The sequence below is a fragment of the Miscanthus floridulus genome, chromosome 8 (assembly GCF_019320115.1).
Source record: "Miscanthus floridulus cultivar M001 chromosome 8, ASM1932011v1, whole genome shotgun sequence".
Lineage (NCBI taxonomy): Eukaryota > Viridiplantae > Streptophyta > Magnoliopsida > Poales > Poaceae > Miscanthus > Miscanthus floridulus.
Genome location: NC_089587.1, coordinates 89847480 through 89872629, shown reverse-complemented (window position 1 = coordinate 89872629; position 25150 = coordinate 89847480). Strand labels below are relative to the sequence as shown.

Sequence of the window (25150 nt, the reverse complement as noted above, 5' to 3'; positions counted from 1 at the left end):
ATGGCAGGGAGGGGAGGGGCGCTGGGGGCCGGGTGCTGGGGAAGAAGAAGGGAGGGGCGCTGGGGTCCGGGTGCGGAGGAAGAAGAAGGGAGGGGGAGGGGGCGCTGGGGTTCGGGTGCCGAGGAAGACGGGTGCGGAGGAAGAAGAAGGGAGGGGGAGGGGGCGCTGGGATTCAGGTGCGGGACGGGTGCAGAGGAAGACCGGACTTTCTTTGTTTATTTATTTATTTTTTCTGTGCGTGCATATATTTTTTTTGTGCGTTTTTAAAGAACCGACAGAATAAATTGTATTTTTCTGTGAGTGCTTATTTTTCTGTGTGTGTATTGTCACGCACAGAAAATCATACAATTATTCTGTGGGTTTTCGTATTTTTCTGTCGGGATATTTTGAAACCGACAGAATAATCGTAATTTTTCTGTGCGTACCGAAAAAAACACACAGAAAAATTCGTCACCCACAGAAATATTCGAGTTTCCAGTAGTGCGGGGCCGGGTGAAGCGCGGCCTGCTGCGGGTGCCGGCCGGCTTGGAGGTCCTGGTGGCCGGCGGAGAGCCTGGTGGCCGTGGCTGCCCGGCTGCGGTTCGGCACAAGGGAGACGCTGGCGGTGGAGATGCGACTCACGATATGTAAATTAATGGAAACGATTAGAGATGACCTTTTTATTTCTCCCAATATCCTTTTAGGAGTTGAACAACATCACGTTTTTAGTAAGAAAAATAAGATACTCTTAGAGATGCTCTAACAACGGTAGCTGCAGCCCTTTGGTTTCCTTGTTTGTTGAAAAGATCTCCACTTCCCTCCTCGACACTAAACTGCTAGTACTAGAAAACTGAAGCACGCGGATTACAGCCTCCATCATTCACATGCAGTGTGTTTGGTTTGAGGAGTGGTCCATCATCTTCTCACTACTTACTTTTTGTATTTGGTTTGTGGAATAATGGAGGACGCGCTCGGCTGGCATTGAGTGGACACTGCAGAAGCTGGTTTTACTGTAGCAACAGGAAAATAGTGGGAGAAAAATACTGTTCTGGCTGGAAAAAAGAGGATCCAGCCAGCCAGAAACGGCCAGCTGAACACAGCCGGAATCAGTTGATTCATCACCATCTAATTCCTCAAAGCTAATAATTAGTATATGTATAAGAAATGAGTTTATTCCACCAAAATTTATAGGACGAACTCATGATGCATCACCTCATGAAGCATGTGGTAACTCCACAAACCAAACACACCATAAATTAATATTTCAGGCAAAGAAGTACGTCACGATCTTACCCAGTTCATTAATTATTCGAGAATCAAATGGATAATTTCCATGTTCATCACAAATGTTACACACACATATACAAGCCATGCAAGAATCTTAAAGTAGAATTTATCACTCGAAGCACAACATATAGCGCAGGCAGCTGCGGCCATGCTTATTATTTCAGAATCACACAGTAGTTCGATTTCATGGCAACCATGGGGGCAGGAACGTGGTAATGCATGGGCTAGTCAGTGCCTCTGAAGGGTACCTGCAAACAAGTTGCACAAATGGAGGAATCAGCTATAATTTCATTACAAAGAGCTACTCTATGATAAGAACTTAATATCAGTATGTACTACTTTACTCTGGTTTTGTATTTAAAGATTTAACAATTTACAGTGATAGCGAATTCTCTAGTACGTCTGCGACATGTCATGTGATTTTGTGGCAGTTGCATTTTATCATAAGGAAAATAACGGGACAAGGTGTCATTTTGATTATCCTGTATGTACGTAGGGCCAAACGAGCATAGGATAAAATTAATCTAGATCAATGAAAACGCCATTAGTTTGAGAAATCATGTGTATATGATAAAAAAAAACCCTGGATGTTCATGCGTCTTTCCAAGGCTGCTAGGGCATCGAAATAGTATTGTACAAAATTGGCATCCTTATTTTCCTTGGTTTGGAGAGTAGGGAGAGATTAACCGAAAGTATGAGGAACATACCCTATCTGAAGGGTGGGTTCACCAGCAGCATCGAGGGGATGGAAGAAGTTGTTAGTGCCGTGTAGCTGCTGCGGCTGCACTTCAGGATGCCGTTCGCTTTGCTCCCACGCATGCTGCCATATAACCTGGTTGCTCTCCTCCAGCTGCACATCTCAAAACGATGAAAAAGGTAACTATCCTTGCTGCCAGAACCTTATATGTTGTTATGATCCCGTGTATATAGAAATGTGCATCCCTGTTCAAACTCAGAAATTTATGAGGAAACTGGATAGCTGAATAGCACTACTGGAGAACAGACTTTAGAACGATATCCCAATTTGGCATTAGCCTCGGCATTTTTTGCCCCCGGGACTAAAGGACCCTTTAGTCCCGGTTGGTAATACCAATACCAACCGGAACTAAAGGTCCCTGCCCAACGATCGTCCGCGGGGCAGGGGCCTTTAGTCCCGGCTGGTATTACCAACCGGCCGGGACTAAAGCTTTTAGTCCCAGTTTGGGTGATGCCCCGGGAATAAAGATTAATCTTTAGTCCCGGTTTGGACCCCTAACCGAGACTAATAATCCCGGCCTATAATTCAGCTCATTTCTTCCTCCCCGAGCCCGAGCCATTCCATTCAAACTCACTGCCTCTGTTTTTCAGCTTGCTGTTGTTCTTGCTCTCTCCCCATCCATTGGTGTTGCTCTTCGATTTTGGAGGTAACAAACTTAATCCTCTTATGTTTTATCAGTAGCTTATCTCATTTTGCGATGTAGATGCATGTGTAACTTTATATGTTGGACTTTATTATGATTTTATATGTAAACTTATAAAATTGTAGAAAATCCGTACTAGTTAAACTTGCGGACCGTGTTCAAGTCGGCGAGCATGTTCTCTGCCGAGCGGTAACGGACGTCAAGGAGGAGCTTTGATTCTACGAGGGAGAGCGGCAACGGTCGTGGAAGACCGTGTTCCCTTTCTCGTAGAATCGGAGCTCTTCCTTGGCCTAGTACGGTGCCGTCCGGTGGAGAAATACTCGCCGAGTTGATCACGTAAGCAAGGTCAACTAGTACGGATGGTTATTTATTGAAACATGTTTTTGAGCTATAATTTGATGGATATTTGATAACTTCAGACCTACAAATGTTACTATCCTTGGCAACCTAAACGTCCGCGAGCTCGCCGATATCGAGCAGGTCACTTAGAATTATTTTTTCCATGAAATGAACTACTTAGAAATCATGCCTTTTTTTAGAATTAAATTTTTCATGAAATGAAAAACTTAGTAAATAGTTAGAAAATTATAGAAAATCCGTACTAGTTGAACTTGCGGACCGTGTTCAGCTTAGCCAACATGTTCTCTGCCGAGCGGTAACGGACGTCATGGAGGAACTTTGATGCTACGAGGGAGAGCGGCAACGGTCGTGGAAGACCGTGTTCCTTTTCTCGTAGAATCGGAGCTCTTCCTTGGCCAAGTACGGTGCCGTCCGGTGGAGAAATGCTGGCCGAGATGATCACATAAGTAAGGTCAACTAGTACGGATGGTTATTTATTGAAACATATGAAATCCGTACTAGTTTTGTTTAAATATATCATTTTAGAAAATATGAAATTTACACTAGTTTACAAAAATAAGTATAGAAAGTAGATGACAACTGGTACCGGATCATCGGCCTCTCATTCGGTTGCGAAACGACTGAGGCCAGAACTCCCTCTCATTATCCGTGGCAAGTGTAAGCAGAAGATTGTGATGGAGTACCGAGTCAAGAGACAGGGACCCAACAAGGGTCATGTTTTCTACAAGTGCCCGGATCGCGATGTGAGTTTCTTACGCATTTTATCTTTATGGCTAATTGGCCTGCTTTTCTTGAATATTTTTGACTAAATATTTTTTGGCTTTAATTACAGTGGCAGGGCAATGGATGCGATGGTTGGTACTGGGAGGAAGATTATGCTACATACGTGCAGAATTTGGGTGCGCTTGAGGTAGCGGCTGCTGCTGATGAGGCAGTGAGCCAGCAGGAGAAGCTTATTGATATTCAACAGAAGAATGATTTGTCTGTTTTAGTTGCGTACGATCACGAAATAATTATGTTACTGAAGTGCATTGTAGTTTTAGTTTGTTTAGTGATAGTTGGGATTGCTTACGTTGTAGCTAGACTTAGTTAATTAATCAACCATGTGTGTGTCATTTATGTTGTGTAATAAAATACTAAATTATGTTCAAGGTTTTCATAATTTGTCGTGTAATACAGATTATGTCACGCCATTGGATGTACAATGCCGATCGCCGCTCCCAAGACTTTATTGAGGGCTTGCACTATTTCTTAGGTGTGACCGAGGCAAATAAGCGGGATGGTTTCATGTGCTGTCCATGTGCCCTATGTAAGAATTTAAAGGAATATTCAAGCTCAATGAGTCTTCATTCACATTTGCTTAAGTCAGGTTTTATGTCAAACTATATATGTTGGACTAAGCATGGAGAAAGCGGGGTCATGATGGAAGAAGGTGAAGGAGAAGATTTAGACATTGATGACATTATTGCTCAGTATGGTGCCTTTGATGATACTAAAGGGGGGGAGATGAAGAAGAGGTAGCGGTAGAAGATGATCTCGGTGATGCTCTTGGCGATGCCATTCGTGATGCACAACAAGAATGGGAAAGTGAAAAAAAGAAAGTTAAGTTCGAGCGCATGCTTGAGGATCATAGGAAGTTGCTATACCCGACGACCGAAGAGGGGCAAAAAAAAGCTGGGTACAACACTGGAATTGCTACAGTGGAAGACAAAGAATGGTATATCCGATAAGGCATTTGGGAATTTATTGAACCTCATAAAGAAGATGCTTCCGAAGCCAAATGAATTGCCCACCACTACGTACAAAGCAAAAAAGGTTGTCTGCCCATTGAGATTAAAAATCCAGAAGATACATGCATGTCCTAATGACTGCATCCTCTACCATGGCAATGAATACGAGAATTTGGATGAATGCCCGGTATGTAAAGCATCGCGGTATAAGATCAGGCGCGATGATCCTGGTGACGTCGAGGGTGAACAACGTCCTAGAAAGAAAATCCCTGCCAAGGTTATGTGGTATGCTTCTATAATACCACGCTTAAAACGTTTGTTCAGAAATAAAGACCATGCAAAGTTGTTGCGGTGGTATAAAGAAGACCGTAAGGTAGACAATATGCTGAGACACCCAACTGATGGGTCCCAGTGGAGAGCGATAGACAGGGAATTTCCAGAGTTTGCAAATGAGGCTAGAAACTTAAGGTTCGCCTTAAGTACAGATGGTATGAATCCTTTTGGAGAGCAGAGCACTAGTCATAGCACTTGGTCAGTTACTCTATGTATCTACAACCTTCCTCCATGGTTATGCATGAAGTGGAAGTTTATTATGATGCCGATCCTCATCCAAGGTCTGAGGCAACCTGGCAACGATATTGATGTCTATCTGAAGCCATTAGTTGAAGAACTTCTAGTTTTATGGAACAAACTAGGTGTACGTGTCTGGGATGAGTACAAACAAGAACACTTTGACCTACAAGCAATGTTGTTCGTAACAATCAATGATTGGCCTGCTTTAAGTAATCTTTCAGGTCAGACAAACAAAGGATATAATGCATGCACATATTGTTTTGATGACCTTGACAGTATATATTTGAAAAGATGTCGAAAGGTCATGTACCTTAGCCATCGTCGATTCCTTCCGTTGAATCACCAAGTAAGAAAGAAAGGGAAGTATTTTAAAGGTAAGCCAGACCATCGGAAGAAGCCTCATAACCGAACCGGGGAAGATGTACTCGCAATGGTCAAGGATGTAAAAGTAGTATTTGGAAAGAGACAAGGCAGTGAATCTATTCCCAAAGATGCTAAGGGACACGCACCCATGTGGAAGAAGAAGTCCATCTTTTGGGAGCTACCCTATTGGTAAGTCCTAAAGGTCCGCAATGCAATCGACGTGATGCACCTAACAAAGAATCTTTGTGTGAACCTGTTAGGATTCATGGGTGTGTACGGGAAGCCAAAGGATTCACTTGAAGCACGCCAGGACTTGCAGGGCATGAAAGAACGAGACAACCTTCATCCAGAGAAGACAGATGATGGACGTCATTACTTAAGTCCTGCTAGCTACACGCTTAGCAAAGAAGAGAGGGACAGCATGTTCGAATATCTAAGCAGCATCAAGGTCCCATCGGGATTCTCCTCCAATATAAAGGGTATAATAAATGTGCCAGATAAGAAATTCCTAAACTTAAAGTCCAATGACTGCCATGTTCTTATGACGCAATTGCTTCCAGTTGCTTTAAGAGGAATTCTACCTCCACATGTACGTCTAGCCACCGTGAAGCTATGTGCATTCCTCAATGTAATTTCTCAGAAGGCAATCAATCTAGTGGAACTAGCTACTCTACAGAATGATGTGGTTCAATGTCTTGTCAGCTTTGAGTTGGTGTTCCCTCCATCCTTCTTTAATATCATGACACACATCCTAGTTCATTTGGTGAAGGAGATTAGTATTCTTGGACCTGTGTTCTTACATAACATGTTTCCCTTCGAGAGGTTTATGGGAGTCTTGAAGAAATATGTGAAAGTCCGTTCTAAGCCTGAAGGAAGCATCGCCCAGGGCTATGGAACAGAGGAGGTCATTGAGTTCTGTGTTGACTTTATTCCTGACCTTGCCCCGATTGGCGTTCCCGAATCACGACACGAGGGGTGACTCAGTGGTAAAGGAACTTTAGGGAAGAAAACATATATCGGCATGGAAGACGATTATTTCAATAAAGCACACTTCACAGTTCTTCAGAACTCGTCATTGGTGCATCCGTACATCGAGATACATAAGGAGTTCTTACGATCCAAATTTCTAGGAAAGACTGAAGCTTGGATTAGGCGTCAGCACATGGAAAGTTTCAGTGGTTGGTTGCGAAAAGAATGTCAAGGCGATGACAATATTGATGAGCAACTGTATTTGTTGGCTAGGCAGCCATCATGGCATATCCTCACGTACCAAGGGTACGAGATAAATGGGAATACATTTTACACAGTTGCCCAAGATAAAAGGAGTACCAATGAAAATAGTGGTGTTCGCATAGATGGAACAGATCCAAATGGGAATATACAAATATATTATGGCCACATAGAAGAGATATGGGAACTAGACTACGCACCTAATTTTAAAGTCCCTTTGTTCCGGTACCAATGGGTGAAGCTGACCGGAGGAGGGGTAACAGTCGACAAAGAGTATGGAATGACAACAGTAGACCTCAACAATATTGGGTACAAAGAGGAACCATTCGTCCTTGCTGCTGATGTGGGTCAGGTGTTCTATGTGAAAGACATGTCTACAAAATCAAAGAGAGGAAAAAATGAAGACATCAACTCAATGATCAATGAGCCAAAGCGCCATATAATTCTTTTTGGGAAAATAAATATAGTGGGAATTGAAGACAAGTCAGACATGTCAGAAGATTACGAAAGAAATGTCTGAATTCCACCCTTCATAGTGAAGAAAGATCCAAGCATCATGTTAAATGATGAAGACACTCCATGGTTACGACAAGATCATAACCAAGGGTCATACGTCAAGAAGAAATTCACTGTTGTGCCCGCATGATACAACGATGCATGTTTAATATATTATGTTTTAGAGACGGATATTATGTAATATATTATGACTTCACAATTGTAGATCTTGCTGAGATGATCAAACTTGGTATTCAGAGTTTTTTCATCTGAGGTCATTTAGTGTCTCATTTGAGCAAGTTTGACCAAGTCAAATTTGGTCAAATAAAAAAACAATACTTTGACTCTAGTATTATGAACTCTAAATGACTTTAAATTGAAAAGTTTTGAATACCAAGTTTGTTAAACTCAAAAAGATCTACAATTGTTGTTTTGGTCAACTTTCCATTTGAGAAAGTTTGGATGGTTCAAATTTGTGATTTTAAATTTCGACGCCTACAAACTAGTTTTCGGGACCCTAGATTGTCTCAAATTGAAAAGTTTTGAATACCGAGTTTGTTAAGCTCATCAATATATAAAATCCTTATATAGGCTATTTTTTCATTTGAGAAAGCTTGAACAAAATGTAGTTCAAATTTCACAAGTGTGTGACATAGTTTTAGAAAGTATATATGAGATTCAAGAAGTTGTGACTAGTGTTTGATAAAAATTTCTCAAATGGGAAAATGAGCTATGTAACAATTGTAGATCTTGCTGAGATGATCAAACTTGGTATTCAGAGTTTTTTCAACTGAGGTCATTTAGTGTCTCATTTGAGCAAGTTTGACCAAGTCAAATTTGGTCAAATAAAAAAACAACACTTCGACTCTAGTATTATGAACTCTAAATGACTTCAAATTGAAAAGTTTTGAATACCAAGTTTGTTAAACTCAAAAAGATCTACAATTGTTGTTTTGGTCAACTTTCCATTTGAGAAAGTTTGGATGCTTCAAATTTGTGATTTTTAAATTTCGACGCCTACAAACTAGTTTTCGGGACCCTAGATTGTCTCAAATTGAAAAGTTTTGAATACCGAGTTTGTTAAGCTCATCAATATATAAAATCCTTATATAGGCCATTTTTTTATTTGAGAAAGCTTGAACAAAATGTAGTTCAAATTTCACAAGTGTGTGACATAATTTTAGAAAGTATATATGAGATTCAAGAAGTTGTGACTAGTGTTTGATAAAAATTTCTCAAATGTGAAAACGAGCTATGTAACAATTGTAGATCTTGCTGAGATGATCAAACTTGGTATTCAGAGTTTTTTCATCTGAGGTCATTTAGTGTCTCATTTGAGCAAGTTTGACCAAGTCAAATTTGGTCAAATAAAAAAACAACACTTTGACTCTAGTATTATGAACTCTAAATGACTTGAAATTGAAAAGTTTTGAATACCAAGTTTGTTAAACTCAAAAAGATCTACAATTGTTGTTTTGGTCAACTTTCCATTTGAGAAAGTTTGGACGGTTCAAATTTATGATTTTTAAATTTCGACGCCTACAAACTAGTTTTCGAGACCCTAAATTGTCTCAAATTGAAAAGTTTTGAATACCGAGTTTGTTAAGCTCATCAATATATACAATCCTTATATAGGCCATTTTTTCATTTGAGAAAGTTGTAGAACAAAAAATACTACATTTTCTCTATTTTTATAGGTTCAACAAAAAATTCTTGTCAATTTTAGTCAAAAATCGAGAAAAAATTGAAACATTGACGTTACAATAATGTGATAATAAATTTCCTATCGAATAATATTAGTTTTATTAATTTTAAGTTAGAAATATATTTTTGCATTAACAAAATACTTAGTATTAGTAACATTTATATTCTATATTCATAAAAAAATTAAAAACTTTAGGTTACAAAATTTTCCTATTTATAATAAATAATTAGTTAATCAATAGTATTTTTTAAAATAAATATTGCAAAGTATTGAAGTTGCCATGGAATTAATTGATTAACCTAGTATTAAACAAAAACAAAATCCCAGGCCTTTTCAATTACGCTGGCGGGTTGGCAAATTTTTCAGGGCTTCAGTCCCGGCCCAGACCAAGAACCAGGACTAAAGGGTGGGCGGCAATTTTGGTGCCCGCCAAAAAATACCTTTAGTCCTGGCTGTTAACACGAGCCGGGACTAAAGGCCATTTAGTCCCGACTGGTAAGACCAACCGGGACTAAAGGGTTGGACCTTTAGTCCCGGTTGGTATTACCAGCCGGGACTAAATGTCCTTTAGTTCCGGTTGGTGTTACCAGCCGAGACTAAAGGGTCGCGTGCTATATATATCGAACGTCTGTTCTGTTCATCTTCGATCTCGCCTCCGTCGCTCAGCCCCGCCTGGCCGCGCCATCCGCCGTCGTCGAGCTCGTCTTTGCCACGCCGCCGTCGTCGTCTACCCTCGCCCGGCCGCGCCATTCTCCAGGCCCGCATCGTCGCATCCCGTCTCCGCCGCCACACCCGACCCCACCCTCCGTCGCCGACGCTTCCCGCGCGCCCACGCCGTACGGCCTTCGTCGAACTCGATCTTGATCTGCTGCTCTCGATCGGCCAAGTTTTTTAGATTTTTTTTACAAAGTCTCGGCTGTATGTTAGATTAAAATGTATTCAATTTTAATTAGTAGTTTATTGTTAGTTTTTAGTTATTTTTAGATAGTTTTTGATATATTAGATTTAAATGTATTAAAATTTAATTAGTATTTTATTTAGATAGTTTTTTATTATAGTTTTTGATATATGTTAGATTAAAATGTATTATCGTACTAGTTTATCTAATTTCATGTTAGATTTATTTAATTGGATTTAGTAATTATATATTCTATCTCTCTATATATATTATATCTAGAGAGAGATTCTATATATATGTATACATATGTACTTAATTATTTCTATATGTATATATACATGTACTTATTTTCATGTGTTGAGAGAGAGAAAATTGTATCTAGAGAGACATTCTATGTGTATCACATGCATATCTAGAGATATAGACATATGCACTTATTTCTATGTGTTGAGAGAGAGAGAAAATATATTGTATCATTCTATGTGTATATATATACATGTACTTATTTCCATGTTGATGAAATATTATGTGTTATTATATTTAATTGGATTTAGTAATTTTATATGTGTTATCACATGTACTTATGTTATGTACCATAGTAATTCTATCTATGTGTTATCTTGAAGATACAAATGGCTGCTCCGAATGATAACTTGAGTGATGACATAATGGCGGATATTATCAACGTCGGCACCAATGTGGATGTAGATGACACGAGTCAGTACTTTGCTGATTATGAGGATATCCTGAATATGCCGGTGGTTGAAGATCAACAAATTGTCGCGCAAGAAAATATTGGCGAGGTATATTCGATTATCTATCATCTCTTATAGATGCATGCGTACGTATATTTGTTGTTAATCGTTGTGTTTCTACTCATGTAGCCGGTCTCTGGATCCACATCAACCACCGATAAAAGTAGGAAAGTCCGAGGGCCAAAAAAGCCATTAGAGGGCCGTTTCATAATATCAGAATTCGACACCGACACCGGCAAACCATTGGGACCACATGCTCAGATATATATCAATCAATGTGGGTTCATTGTAAGGGATAGGATCCCAGTTAGTGCTCGTGAATGGAAGCAGAAGATATCCGCTCCTAATGTTAGTTTTGTATCTGATCGTGACAAGAACCTAGCTTGGAGAGATATCACTCAGCATTTCACATTACAAGCATATGATGCTTTGAAGGAGCTAGTGAGGGATTGGACAATGAAGAAGATGGCAACATTGTTCCAGAGTTGGAAGAAGACATTGTATAAAAAGTTTATCTTGAAGAATGCTACGTCGAATTTCAATGCTAAGGCGTTTGTCAAGTTGGAGTCCCATTGGGATGCCTTCGTAGAATACAAGACATCCCAAGACAGTGAGGAACGTGTGATGAGGAATCAACAGAATGCCCGACAGAAGTAATACCATCATCGCATGGGATTAGGTGGTTATAAGAGTGCTATTCCCAAGTGGCAGAACCTAGAAGCAGAGATTACTGCCAAGGGAATCATACATAAAACAATAGAGAAGAACTGGCCTCAACACGCGAAGAATTGGTTCTACGCTCATGGGGGAAGCCTAGACCTAGACACTGGCAAGCTAATTTTCGGCCAAAAAATTGAGAGAGCAACACAGAGACTAGCTCGTGCTAGGGAAGAAGCTGATAGTGGTGTTTTTAAGCCCAACAGAGAGAAGGATGAATTGACATATGCCCTAGAGAATCTTGAACACGGTGGTCGAACAAGAGGCTATGGGGCGGTTCCGTGGCTACATGCATTCCCAGCAGACAAGGATACCTACAGAAGCCGCCAAAGAAAGAAGGATGAGGAGGCAGAACGAATCCGTGCATTGGAGCAATTTGTTGATGAGTCACGACAAGCATTGCTTGAATCACGTGAACGAGAAAAATCTCTTGAGGCAAGAATGCAGGAGGAGATCAAGAGGCAAGTGCAGCTAGCAATGAGTCAAATGCAATCGCAATCAACGCCGAGAGTCACCATTAGCCCCGTTGGTTAGATGAAAAGCAGTTGTGCTTCTACGGAGCTGCTAGTTATTCAAGACGACGCTGGATTGCGCTTCCCTGTTGATGACATTACCGAGCCTTTAACAACATATGAGCTGCACATTCTAGATGGTAATAATGCATCAATCATGGTGGCTGTCGGGGTTGTATCTCCAATAGACCGAACGAAGACACCAAGAATCCATGGGTCAGTTATTCAACCTGGATATGCTAGCGTCTCGATCGATAGAGTGCTCAAAGGTTACAGCAATGTTCCTCTTGACATTGAAGGTGGTGATGGGGAGAAGACACTAGGAGAAGCAGAAAAGACATTTATTCAATGGCGCAAACGCTTCATCATCATTCCTGGGGCGCCACCGCTTCCCCTACCTCACCCTAGGTACGAATGAAAGTGAATGAAATATTATTTTTCATTAATTTTCTATTGGCTTAAAAAATAATTGACACACAACTTGTTTTTGTAGCAGGGTCTCCCCCCAGCCTAGCCTAATCATTCATTCCCCATCTCATCACAGCGTCGCGGGGGGCGAGACAACTTCATCCCCACGGCGATCGTCAACTCCTACACTGGCCCATCGCCTCCACAATGATCTCCAACTCCTACACCGGCCCCACCGCCTCCACAACGATCTCCAACGCCTCCATGCTGGTCTCCACCAACACCGGCCACATCGCCTCCACGCCGGTCTCCAACACCACCCCCACCCCCTCCACAGCGACGCACTACAAAGACGTCTAAGGTCCCGGCGGCAAAGAAGACCCCGAGAAAAAGAGTTATTTCTCAAGAAATACTTTATGAAAAGACTGATAAGCAAATAGCAGCTGAAGAAGACAAAAAAGTGAAAGATTTTTTTATTGATACCAAAAAGAAGAGTCAAGCGAAGCTTAAGGAGAAGCCGTACTTTTACCTACCACGAGAGGTGCTGAGGCAGAAGGTCGATGCTCACAAGAAAAAGATGATTGAACTTTGTAAGCCTTCGCCACTATCAGACTATGACCGCTCCCTCGTGAAGTCACATGATACAGATAAGGAAAGGAAAAGAGCATCAGGGAAGGATGTCCCACAGCTCGGACAACAGAAGCAACCAATGCAAAATCTTGTTGTTGCTAATCAATATGGTTCCAACATAGAAGTCTATCGACCAGACAACTCTGGAGAAGTGTCGGTTCAAGCCCTTAATGCTTTTTTTCAAGATACTGGTTTAACCTTGGATCAATTAACGGGCAAAGCTCCAATTCGGAACCTAGAAGTTGATACCTGGAAGACTTATAAATATGGCAAAAGTCTGTACAACCCTGCGGCTCTGAATGAATTGGGTATGCAAATGTACTTGCTCAACAAGTGGTACATGTAGGCGTGTGGCAGGGGTGAGCAATGGATCTTTGTCAGATTTAGAGACCATCATTACTTCCATGGCGATGACATCTTACATATTAGTTTCGAAGAATTACATCAACTATACCACATGGACGCTCTGGACAAATCAATCATTAGCTCCTTTTGTTTGTAAGTGATTCTTACTTTTATTTAATAAACTCACTTCCATGCGTACGTGTATATAATTATCCTCACATGTAACTTATATTTATATACAGATTCCAGATGTCAGAGCTCCAAAGAATACAAGACACCAGTGTTGGCTTCATTGATCCTTATATCGTATTCAAAACCGGTATTATTGTCAAGGAGCGATGGGTATCTGAAGCACAGGAGAATATCATGATGTTCTTCGTGAAGCAGCACGACAAGACAACAATACTTTTCCCATACAACTTTGAGTAAGTGTTAATAATAATGTAGTCTACACATTTTATGTAATATCAATACAACTTATATGCATGTACGTGTGTGTATAAACCAATGCAGTTTTCACTGGATACTCATTGTCATTGAGTTAAACTCAAGTCGGTTACTAATCTTTGACTCGTTGAGAAAAGAACGGGCACTATACCAAGATATGATAGACATTATCCAGGGGTAATTTCGATCTCTCGCGCACAACTATTATTGAATAGACTTTGCCATAATTTATTAACGATCGTACATTATTGGTCGCACAGGGTTTGGAAAGAGTTTATTCGGCAACATCGCAAGGATTGCAAGGCACCACTTAATGTAGTTGAAATACCAGTAAGTTGTACTATATACACTTCCCCATGTGTTTAATTACTATATCGTACTTCAATTTACGTGTGAGATGATGAGAATAATCTTCTTCTCGTACAGTGGTGTTTGCGGCAGGAACCAGGTAATAACTTGTGTGGATACTACGTTTGTGAATTTATCACTGCGCACATAAGAAGAACTCCTGAAGATGTCCTCAGAGTACGTATATATCAATTTTTATTTATTTTTAAATGAATATATATACATATATGTGTATTAATACTTTTCCTTTTATTTCAAATGCAAGACTGAATGGTTGAAACGAAGGGTCATGCAAAAAGACCATCTGAAAGCAGTTCAAGAGTCAATAGCAGGATATCTTCTAGAAAAAGTGCTAAATCCCAACGGCGAGTTCTACTTTGATCCTAAGGAATAAATGATGTAAATTAAATGTTTATTGATATCGTTATTTTCGAGAACAAGATTATGAAAGTGTTGTATATATACATATATATATATCTATAATATATATAGTTTTATACTTTATTCGAATATAATAATGCTCAAGATGAGAATTAGATGTAATTATACGCATGCGCGTATTTATATTAGCAGCGTAGAATACGTACATAAAAACATATTATATATTAAACAAATACGTGTAACTGAACTGAAAACAAATTAAACAAAAAAAAAGAAAAGGAACCTTTAGTCCCGGTTGGGGTTACCAACCGGGACTAAAGGGTGAACCGTTAGTCCCGGTTGGTGTTACAAACCGGGACTAAAGGGTGCGCCAGGTTTGCTCGGCTGGAGGGCCTTTAGTCCCGGTTGATGTTACCAACCGGGACTAAAGGTCCCTCTTTAGTCCCGGCTCGATGACCCGGGACTGAAGGTTCCACCTTTACTCCCGGGATCGTTGTCCCGGCGCGGTAACCGGGACTAAAGGCTGTTACCGCCCGGGACAACAAGTCCATTCTATAGTAGTGTAGGTTACTATATGTGTAGGAGATGTAAAAGAAACATTGATGTGGTCTCTTCATTTGTTGCAATTATGTACAACAAATTAAAGTGCAATAGTATTACAACAGGCACCGTAAAAGAAACATAATAAAAATGTTTGTTTAATGATATAGTAAATTTTACAACTTACTCTTCTTCGAAGACACTTATTTGCTTCACAAAACATTTGTTCCTGCAAATTGAATAATTGAAGTTATTTACTGATTGAGTGAAGTCACCAATATTATTTTGTTAAATCATGAAGAGTAGCATACCCTTTTCTGAAGTTCTGTCAGTTGATCAACCATGTGTTGTGTCTACACGAGATTAAAAAACTGATCAGAACATATGCTCTAGAAACAGGCTACATGCATAGTTTTTATAAATTTGATCCCCCACATACTCATTATCATATATAGCAGGTCTAGCAGAAAAGAATTTTAATTAAGAAATCAGATAGCAGTGACATATATATGAATCCTAGCTGCTGTACCTAGTCCACAAAAGGGACAGCTGAAATATTCCACTTAATACAAACACAGGAAATACAATTTTATTGGTTTATGGTGTTAGCACTTTTCAGTACCCTTGTAGATCTTATGTGCTTCAAGGATGAATCGAGTTGCTTCTCGAGGTGCTCCAGCTCTTTTATGCCTAATGACTCAAGATCTTCACCAAGCAAGTTCCTGATGATTGTTTATAAAACATTCAAACTTTTAATTAGCTATCAGAATGTGAATCTATCTGCCTTTGATTACACTGAAAAAAAATGCATTGAGCCAAGTCACCCTTTTATATCTCTTTAAAATAAAAAGAAATGTCCTGCAAACTTGAAATATTATACAGGACGACATATCCAAACAATACTAGAAATCTTCATTTTTCATTTGGGCCAATATTATGTGTATATAAAATGGTAGCATCAAATTATAGGCCACTAACCCGCATGCATGATAGTTTCAGAATGTAGCTCATTTCATTTGTTTTTTTATTGCAAAGCTAAGATATATGGTTCCGCAAACAATGGTTCCAGAGAAACATTAAGTAGTTTGTATGGTGTATTTGAGAGGATATATAGTCATATTGGCAAAACATCTTGGACATTTTAGTATTCCTAGATTTGCACTATTTGAATTTAAATTTAACTTTGCTTCATGAACTTGCTGGTCGAGATGAATAAATAAGCCATGCTATTTGGTTTTAAGCATGTTTTCCCATAACAAAGCACATTTCAAACAGAATTTGCTATTTTTTTAGTATGTACCACAGATTTATCTCAACTGTAAAGCAGAACTCACCTCTGAGTCCGCTGTAAATTATCAACGCGTGCCTTCAGTTTGAGGTATTCATTGCGGCTGCTTTTCAATTGCTGAAATAAATGTCATGAAAGATTAGCATGAACAGGAATGCCTAGTTCAATTCAACAAACAATATTGAGACTACAATGATTTATATGTATGTGAACCTCATCATTTTCACTAGAAAAAATATTTAAAGTGGAATTGAAGAATAGAAATGCTTATATCAGTGGCGAAGCTAGAGCAAATTAGAGGGTATTGCATTTGTCTTATAGGTATGAAAATATAAGCTAAAACTATGATGAAATTTTGATTTTAGTATTGGTTTTTCAAATTTTTGTGGGTGCATGTGCACCCACAAGCTACAATGTAGCTTCGTCACTGCCTATATATATAGATTTTCTTGATTGCAGAACACCACACATAGTAGAACATTACGACACCAAAAATTATACTAACGCACATGCACGTTACAAGCCAGATTTTGCTGTCACATGGTAGCATACCCACTACATCCAATTATGTTGCAACAACTTTTAAGGTGCAATACAGGATTTTAGTAGGGACCTATGAGGCTAACTATAATTCTGAATGTAAAGACCATACAACTAATGATGGTCTATGGCTGTGGAGAAAGTGCTTATTAAGTCAAAGAAATATATATGTTCTATACAGATAGACACAATATTTACTGGTGCACATGCATTATTTTATACCTCAGCTCACTTGAAATGTGTGTGCAATATATAATGGAATCCTTGTACAAGGAAATATATATGCTAAAGTAGTGAGACATAATTGTGTTCCTTTATTTGCTTGTTTAGGTCTATTTTACAAAACAGAATAGTAGCATCAATGTTTTGACATTCCTATCTATTATTGAGAATAAATTAGTTTTTGTAGTTTCTTTTATTAAAAAATCTCCTGAAATAGCCTTGTACAGGTACTTTTCCGATCCTTTAATCAATATTATATGTATATGTTTCACATTTCAAAAATCTAAAATGTTATATTTCCAAGATGACATTTATTTAGACAACAGGATTCCTAGATAGCATAACTTCTTAGTAGCAAAGTAATTAATGTTGAAGTTTTCTTATGCACAAAAACTCAAACAAACTTGTGATCCGCAATCTGAAGTAGAGGAAAAGAACATCTTACCTCATTCTCTCTATTCTGGAGGGCTGTTTCAGGCCCTGCAAAACTGCATTTTTGGTACTTTTCAAGTGTTTTTGGCATGCTGCACATAAAGAAGGCATGAAAACTTAGGCATGCAGCAGTTAATAATATAAAAAAAGTCGCACGTCGTTAAAAAAGTGAGTGCAAATTTAACGCATCGGAAAATAAGGCAAAAAATCCTTAATCTGAAAGGAAACTTGCTTAAAACATTGTCTGTATAGTTGTATTATGCTTGATGTTGGAGAAAGAGTTATCCTTTTCTTAGATAAATCCAAGGTGTAATTAGCAATATGTGAATATGTGTGGCCCAACAAATAACTAATAGTTCCTCTGAAGAATTTAACACAAGCAATGTTTCCTAAAATTTGCTACCATCACTAGTACAGAAAAGCATTAATAATCACTGAAGCCATAATTGTTGAGTTATCATAAAAAACAAGAATAAAACAAACAATATCACATAACTAATGGATTCACAAAATGGCATGTCAGCTGCTACTAAGTCAGTAGAATTTTCCTATAATACAGCAGTATATACTCAACTAGACAAAAGGTGAAATATTCACCCCCATGAGATGAGATACCATATATATTTGTGGAACTCTGAAGAGATGTCGTCTGACAAGATAATGGCTAGGAGATATTTGACAGAAGGATGACCACGTAGCTTAGTTAACAAAGAGTTCGGGCAAACATTATATATGTGCCGATGGCTGGGGCATATATAATACGAGAGCACGAAGATCAAGGTTATTAATTGTTTCATGACGTAGTACATGATCTTTACTTCCTGCCCGGGGTGCCTCAAGGAATCTTCATTTTTGCCTTTTGGGCCAAGGACTGTGCTTCTCAAATGAGACATGGAAAATGTAGTACATGCATGTATGTTGTACTAGAAAATATGATGGATAATGATGCACTCCATCTTACTTGGACTATATACCCATATATCAGTAGTGATCCAAATGAATATATTCATTTTATCCTGGCCAGTCTCTTAGTCCTAGTAGATATAGCTAGTTGACACTAGGGGCTAGTGTAGAGAAAACCAACTCTAGGAGTTCTTAGATAGTATGAGGGCTACTCTTGTTTATATATGGACAATGGAATACATGACGGGCAATTCGTCTGGTGTCATTTCATACAATACACAACCATGTCACCAACTTAATTAAATAAACACATGCATGGTAGAGATGATATATATGTCTAACCAAATTTTGGCTGGGCTTTCAGTGGAGCTTGAAGTATTGAGCTAGATCATCTTTCCATAGATAGGTTTATATAGTTGACCTAGAAAACAAGTTTATGCATAGAGTAGTTTGATACAATGCCAATCTAGGAAACTAATTTTATTGACGACTCATATGCAGGTCCACAGAAACTGTTTAGGAACAGAAATGTTGAGTTTGTTTATATATTTAGACAGAGCTTATATTAATTAAACGTGGCATGACATGAATATGCCCTATCGAGCAATGTGGAAGAATTATAATTTCAAGGATTAATTTATCATTACATGATATGCTTAGGCATCTTAATAGCATGGATGAAGATATGTCAAAGCTTTTCTTTTTCTTTGGATCATAAACGAGCCTACTACTTCACACTTTTCAGTTCAATACAAAAGGTCAATTTATGGTGCTTCTTTTTTTTAAAAAAAGGCGAGGCCTATTCTGAAACTTCATATATTCAGGAGTTTGGAGTACATTGGGATGTCATGAAAACATGAAAAAATATTTTTATTAAGGATAAAAACCAGAGATCCACAGGAAATTGTAAGTTTGGAGTAACTGGAAACGGGAGCCATCCTCATGCTTAACCAGATCCACAGGGAATTCATGCTGCTCGGGGGTCGTCATGAATTTTAGCGTTAAGCTTTGACAGCCGCGACTACACTTCTAAGACCGACGGATCAATTTCCGTATGCCGATGGACAAAGCAAAGTGATGAGGTCGATCTACCCAAGGGACCAGAAAGCAAAACCCTAGCTAAACCCAAGATGAGGTGCGGTAGCCGGCCGGATCTCGTGTCCGGAAGCCACATGAAAAATTGAAAACCCAGTCCTCTCTCTCTCTCACTCTCGCGTAAACTAAACCCAGCACGGCGAAGGCAGCAGCAGTCCCGCGCGGAACCCCGGCCTCGATCGAAAAGGAGCGAAACAGAAACTGCTCCTAACGCACGATCCAGGCACACCATGGGCAGATCCGGCGAGTCCAGGGGACCTGAGCACGGCGATGACGACTACGACTGACCGGCAACGGCAAAGCAACCGCACGCGGCCGGGTACGCAGTACATGTGCGTGTGCGTGTATATACTATATACCTCTGCGTGCTGGAGAACTCGTAGAGCTTGCCGCGGTTGGAGAAGATGATGAGCGCGACCTCGGCGTCGCAGAGCACGGAGAGCTCGTACGCCTTCTTGAGCAGGCCGTTGCGGCGCTTGGCGAAGGTGACCTGGCGGTTGATCTTGTTCTCGATCCGCTTGAGCTCGACCCGCCCCCTCCCCATGTTGGCCTTGCCGCCGCCGGCCCCGGCCGACCCCTCCGCCTCCGCCGCCAGATCGACCGTACCTCTCGCTCGCGCGAAAGCAGCAGCAGGAAAGCAAGGCAGAGAGTAGGAGATACTGCAATTCTGGAGCGGAGGTAGAGGAGAAGGATCGGGAATGGAGGACTAAATATCGAGAGGAAAGCGATGGCACGGGGGCTAGGAATTGAAGCAAAGCTAAAGCTAGCTAGCAGCCAGCGCCTAGTGGGCTAGTGGTGGTGGGGCTGGGGACTGAGTTATCATGAGCTCAGGCCTCAGGGAAGGAGCCGGTGGGCGCAAGGGTGGTCAGGTTGCCGTTTCCGGCAAAGCATCCGTAGGGGGCGAAACCCTAGGCCCCCAGCCCGGTAGCGCGTTTCCGGAAAGCTAGGGATTGGAGGAGGATCGGAGTCACCGCTCGCTCACTCACTCATCGATCCATCGGTTCCTGCTCGCTCCACGCCGCGCATGGTGATGGGCTGATGGGTGATGGCCTTGGCCATGGGTCCCGTCCGTCGCCGTCGCGTCCTGCGCTCGGTTTTATATCCTGCTGGGCCCCGCCGGCGCGCGAGCTAGCAGGCGACGCGAAGGGAGCGGCTGGTGCGCGGTCACGTGCCCTGCTTTAATGGCCGGCCTACGGGCCACTCGCAATCGCGCACGCAGGCAGGCATATCGACCTGCCCGGCGTGTCCTCCATTCCGTCGCCTGGACGCCTGCATGCCCTCTCCCCTTGCTCGTGCCTTGGTCTCGGTGGCCAGCCGGCCGGGCCGGGTCGCTGTCCATACTCCAGGCCACCTAGCAACAGCAAGCTGTCTCGCAGGCAGCGGGGAGTGCCAGCCAGCAGCGCGCGAACCCACCAAGTGTCACCCGGCCGGGGTCCGGGCCGAGCAGCCGACCGCCCGCTGCTAGGGTTAATTCGCGCGTGCTCGATCGGGCACTGTTCGATCCGTCCGCCGCGCCGGTCGGCCTATTCGTCTTCGTCTCCGTCTCTCCGATTAACAGAACGTACGTACCTGCTGTTGGGTGCTCACACTGCTGACGTGTACATACGTGTGCGTTGCCGTCTTCTGAATCCATCTGCCGTGCTGCTTGCGCTGTTGGCAGAGGCGGCAGCGATTACTTTGGACTCCGTACGTGTCGACGGTACATGTGTGTGAAGGCAAAAGGAACTAAGGGGGTGTTTGGTTCCTACAGGAAAATTTTAGTCCCTGTCTCATCGAATATTTGGACACATACATGAAGTATTAAATATAGACGAAAAAAATAACTAATTGCACAGATTGTGGCTAATTTGCGAGACGAATTTTTTAAGCCTAATTAATCCATGATTTGACAATGTTGTGCTACCGTAAATATGTGCTAATGGCGGATTAATTAGGCTTAATAAATTCGTCTCGTAAATTAGTCTCCATTTGTGTAATTAGTTTTATAATTAACTCATATTTAGTTCTCCTAAATAGCATCCGAACGTTCGATGTGACATGGACTAAAATTTAGTCTAGGAAACCAAACACCCCCTGAGAAAGGGTGCGTGTCTAGTGAAAAGTAAAACATGCATGGTTAAAATAGCCCGTCGCTTCTGCTGCTCGCAACGAACCATGCATCTTTCTTCATCCGCAGCCAAAAAAATCTATCAAGTGATCTCGTACAGACAAGGTAGCAGTCCACCAGTCCAGACTCACAGAGAGATCCAAATATTTTCCCCAGAAACACCAAATCAAAAAACAAAGATGCATGGTCTCTCTCCAAGTCACAAGTTAGGCGAGCGATGGAAAGCAAGAGCTGCTGCTTCTCGTGTTGTGCCGTTGCGCGGTAGCTAGCAAGCCCAGCCAGCAGAGTCGTGAACTGTGCTCGAGGCTCTGGTTGCACTACGGCACTTTGCTTCTCCGTCTTCTCCGGTACGGTTGTCCCTCTCTCCATCTCTCTTGGTCGCCACACACCCTCTTCCTCGACGGACAAAAGTGCGCCCGCTTGATCCATCGACGACGTACGTTGATGGAGCCTGCCCCTGCCGAACGGGTGACCGAGGTGCAATCACTGCAGCCTGCAGGAATGAAGCGACACAACGGATTTGATCGGGCGTACGTACGTACGGCTGCGTTGCGTGTCAGCACGGGCAAACGAACCACCCAGGCAGCCAGCCAATGCCGCGCGCGGTGACCGCCGCGAGATCCCGCGAGGCTCTGCGCATGCAGGCGTGCATGCGTGGGCGTGGCGGGGCCCGACGACGGGCGACGCCTGCCCTTGCTTTGCTTGTCCTCGCTCGCTCGCTCGCTCACCTCTTGCCGCCTCGCCGTCTCCGATCCTAATCACCGCGTGCGTGGTGACCGCGCGCCTGACTGCTGAGAGCCGGCGAGAGCGGCGTAAAGCAGACAAATGCTGCTGTTGTTGTTAGTTGGCCTGCAGGGCTAATAAGAGCAACGCTAGCTTCTAGTGTACAGCTGTGTACTCATGGTACTTTATGCAAAGAGTGCGTATACTACGCTTACAGTACGTACGTGTCATGACTCATGAATTAATGATGTTGTAACTTCTGCACAGTGTAGCAGTACCAGTACTGTACCTGAGCATCGCGTATACGAACGTGTAGGTGTATGTAGCCACCGCTAGCTGGCTCCAAGCCTACGACATCGATGGAGCTGAATGCCTTTAATCTAGACCAATGGATATGATCTCCGTATAGCCTCTAACAGGAACAGAAAGTTAGCAAAACACAATTCTGGTAATTAAGCCTAGCAAGTTTACCGGGATCACACCATGCATCCTTTCCGATCGAGACTAGCCTTGCAAAGATCATCATCAACACAATTAAAGTTCGCACTCAATTAATAACATGGAAACAATTTGTGACTAGATGAAGCTTAGGGCCTGTTTGGTTCCTTAGACCGAATTTTAGTCCATGTCCTATCGGATGTTTGGACACATGTATGGAGTATTAAATATAGACTAAAAAAATAACTAATTACACATATTACGACTAATTTACGAGATGAATTTTTTAAGCCTAATTAGTCCATGATTTGACAATGTGGTGATACAGTAAATACATGCTAATGACGGGTTAATTAGGCTTAATAAATTCATCTCGTAAATTAGTCTCCATCTGTGTAATTAGTTTTATAATTAACTCATGTTTAGTCCTTCTAATTAGCATCCGAACGTCCGATATGACATGGACTAAAATTTAGTCCGTAGAACCAAACACCATCTTAGCACTAAATAAACACAACAGAAACAGAAGCACGGCTAGTCATCAGAGGTCAGAGGTGACACTCATAATTAAATGTCAAACCAACCGAAAGGAGCTTAATGTACAAATGCAGCAGTCAAACCCCTCACAACGAAAACCCAACCATGCCTTTGCTAGAGGAGAACTAGGGCCGCGTGATTGTGCTGGATGTGTAGGGGACGGGCGACAAGCAGTTGCACCACAACCACCAATAGAATAGGGTTCAATTTGAAAAGAGGCCCCAACCATAGCGGGCCAGCGGCGATGAAAAGATGACAGCCAACACCGATGAACATGAGTACATGACAAACCCATGACCAAGCTAGAAGGCGCATTGACAAGATTGCAGGAACTAATCATGGCGGCCACAATGGGTGAAGCGTGGCAACCATTAGGGACCCCCACACCCGGGCATGGTGCCACGACAACTGGCATCCCAGCAGTAGCCACAAGCAAGTGCAACAACGATCTCAAGTCGCCACAAAGTACGACCACGTTGGCCGATCGAGCAATCACGCCCTAGACACCAAATCAAGGTGAAGAAGCGCCTCCCAAGTAATAGCTAGTTTTTATCTCGCGTGAGAGAGAGGCCCTTCTGATGAAGATGGTAAACTTGAAGTGTATCATGAAGCGCCATTGTTATTGACACCACCGCATTTCGTCAATGAAGATGGACGGCAAGGACACCACTTTCGAGGGGAAAAAAAACTCGCGTCTCGTTTAAGCTCTAGAGCTAGGGACATGTATCAACCTACTGTTTGTACTTATGGCTAGACACCCTTGTGTAATCCCTATTAATATTTTTTTGTTATATTCTTTGTTTCCTGAGCTGGTAACTCTGTACGCACTCCTTCTTTTTGTTATTAATAAAATCCAGTAGGGGGCAAACCCCCCTGTTTCATAAAAGAAATGAAGATGGCGGCAACAAAAAGGAAAGAGAAACTGAACACAAAAATTGTTACGATGGCTTCATGTGACAAAAACTGGTGGTTGGCAGGAGCAATGGTGGGTGGGCAACCCCATCAAGGGTAGAGGTCAGCGATCCCTAGTGGTAGGAGACGGTGGAGGAAAGCAATGCACGGAGGAGGGGATTGAAGGTGAAAGAGTAGCATGCATATGAGCCTCCTTACCTCTATAAGTGGAAATAAGCCAGGGACCAAATGATACCTGAAAATACGTCATGGAACTTCCAATAAATATTACATGAACATACCAAAATATACCACGGAATATTTTCATGGATAGTGTGTGAACAATTGAAAATACATTAGATGACATCCTATGGATGGATATGGATAACCCATAATACACCATGAAAATAAAACATCACAAAATACACCACGCATGGAAATAAAAAATATAGAAAATCAAAATAATTAATATAAAATAAAAAAATATATCATGTAACATCATATGGATAATACATAATAAAAATGCACCATATATCATTTCATGAACACACCACCTAAAAAAGAAACGAGCAAAAAGTAAATAAAAATGATTGAATGAATAAATAATGAAGGAGGGAAATGAAATAAAAATAAAATCGAGGAAAATTGGAAGAATAAAAAGGAAAGAAACTCCCTTAATGGGCCTAAACATATACTTCAGATGGGCCTTTGTGGCTACGTGTGGTGGTTGGAGGCCTGCTTTTCGTGGATGAAATGGACCTAATCAAACATTTGAGCCGTTAATAAGGGCTTATTTAGATATACTCGTATCTAGGAGTGAATTAAATTAAGTATGTATTTGGCAGGGATCCACTCAAAAGACATTTTATGT

The 25150-nt window shown here is 41.4% G+C and overlaps 1 protein-coding gene across 2 annotated transcripts; it reads right to left on the bottom strand.

The window, feature by feature from the left end:
• Positions 1-1241: 1241 nt before the first annotated feature.
• LOC136476928 (MADS-box transcription factor 7-like) lies at positions 1242-20304 on the bottom strand. 2 transcript variants are annotated; one of them, XM_066474909.1, is made up of 8 exons: positions 19943-20299; positions 17599-17677; positions 16438-16508; positions 15726-15825; positions 15415-15456; positions 15291-15332; positions 1974-2116; positions 1242-1514 (listed from the first exon to the last, which is right to left on the bottom strand). In XM_066474909.1, exons 1-8 carry the CDS (start codon positions 20125-20127, stop codon positions 1451-1453), a joined length of 726 nt encoding a protein of 241 aa, XP_066331006.1. In that variant the 5' UTR covers positions 20128-20299; the 3' UTR covers positions 1242-1450. The 2 variants fall into 2 exon arrangements, with proteins under 2 accessions (XP_066331006.1, XP_066331007.1); XM_066474910.1 differs by lacking the exon at positions 1974-2116 and having other exon boundaries at positions 19943-20304.
• Between the last annotated feature and the right edge of the window lie 4846 nt (positions 20305-25150).

What these genes read in the sequence shown, in the direction of transcription:
- LOC136476928 (XM_066474909.1), bottom strand. Translation starts at nt 20,127, where the DNA reads ATGGGGAGGGGGCGGGTCGAGCTCAAGCGGATCGAGAACAAGATCAAC. An exon ending in AGCACATAAGATCTACAAGG is followed by an intron (nt 15,457 to 15,725) that starts GTACTGAAAAGT and finishes AATCTCGTGTAG; the next exon opens with ACACAACACATGGTTGATCA. An exon ending in ATAAGTGTCTTCGAAGAAGA is followed by an intron (nt 2,117 to 15,290) that starts GTAAGTTGTAAA and finishes TGAGATGTGCAG; the next exon opens with CTGGAGGAGAGCAACCAGGT.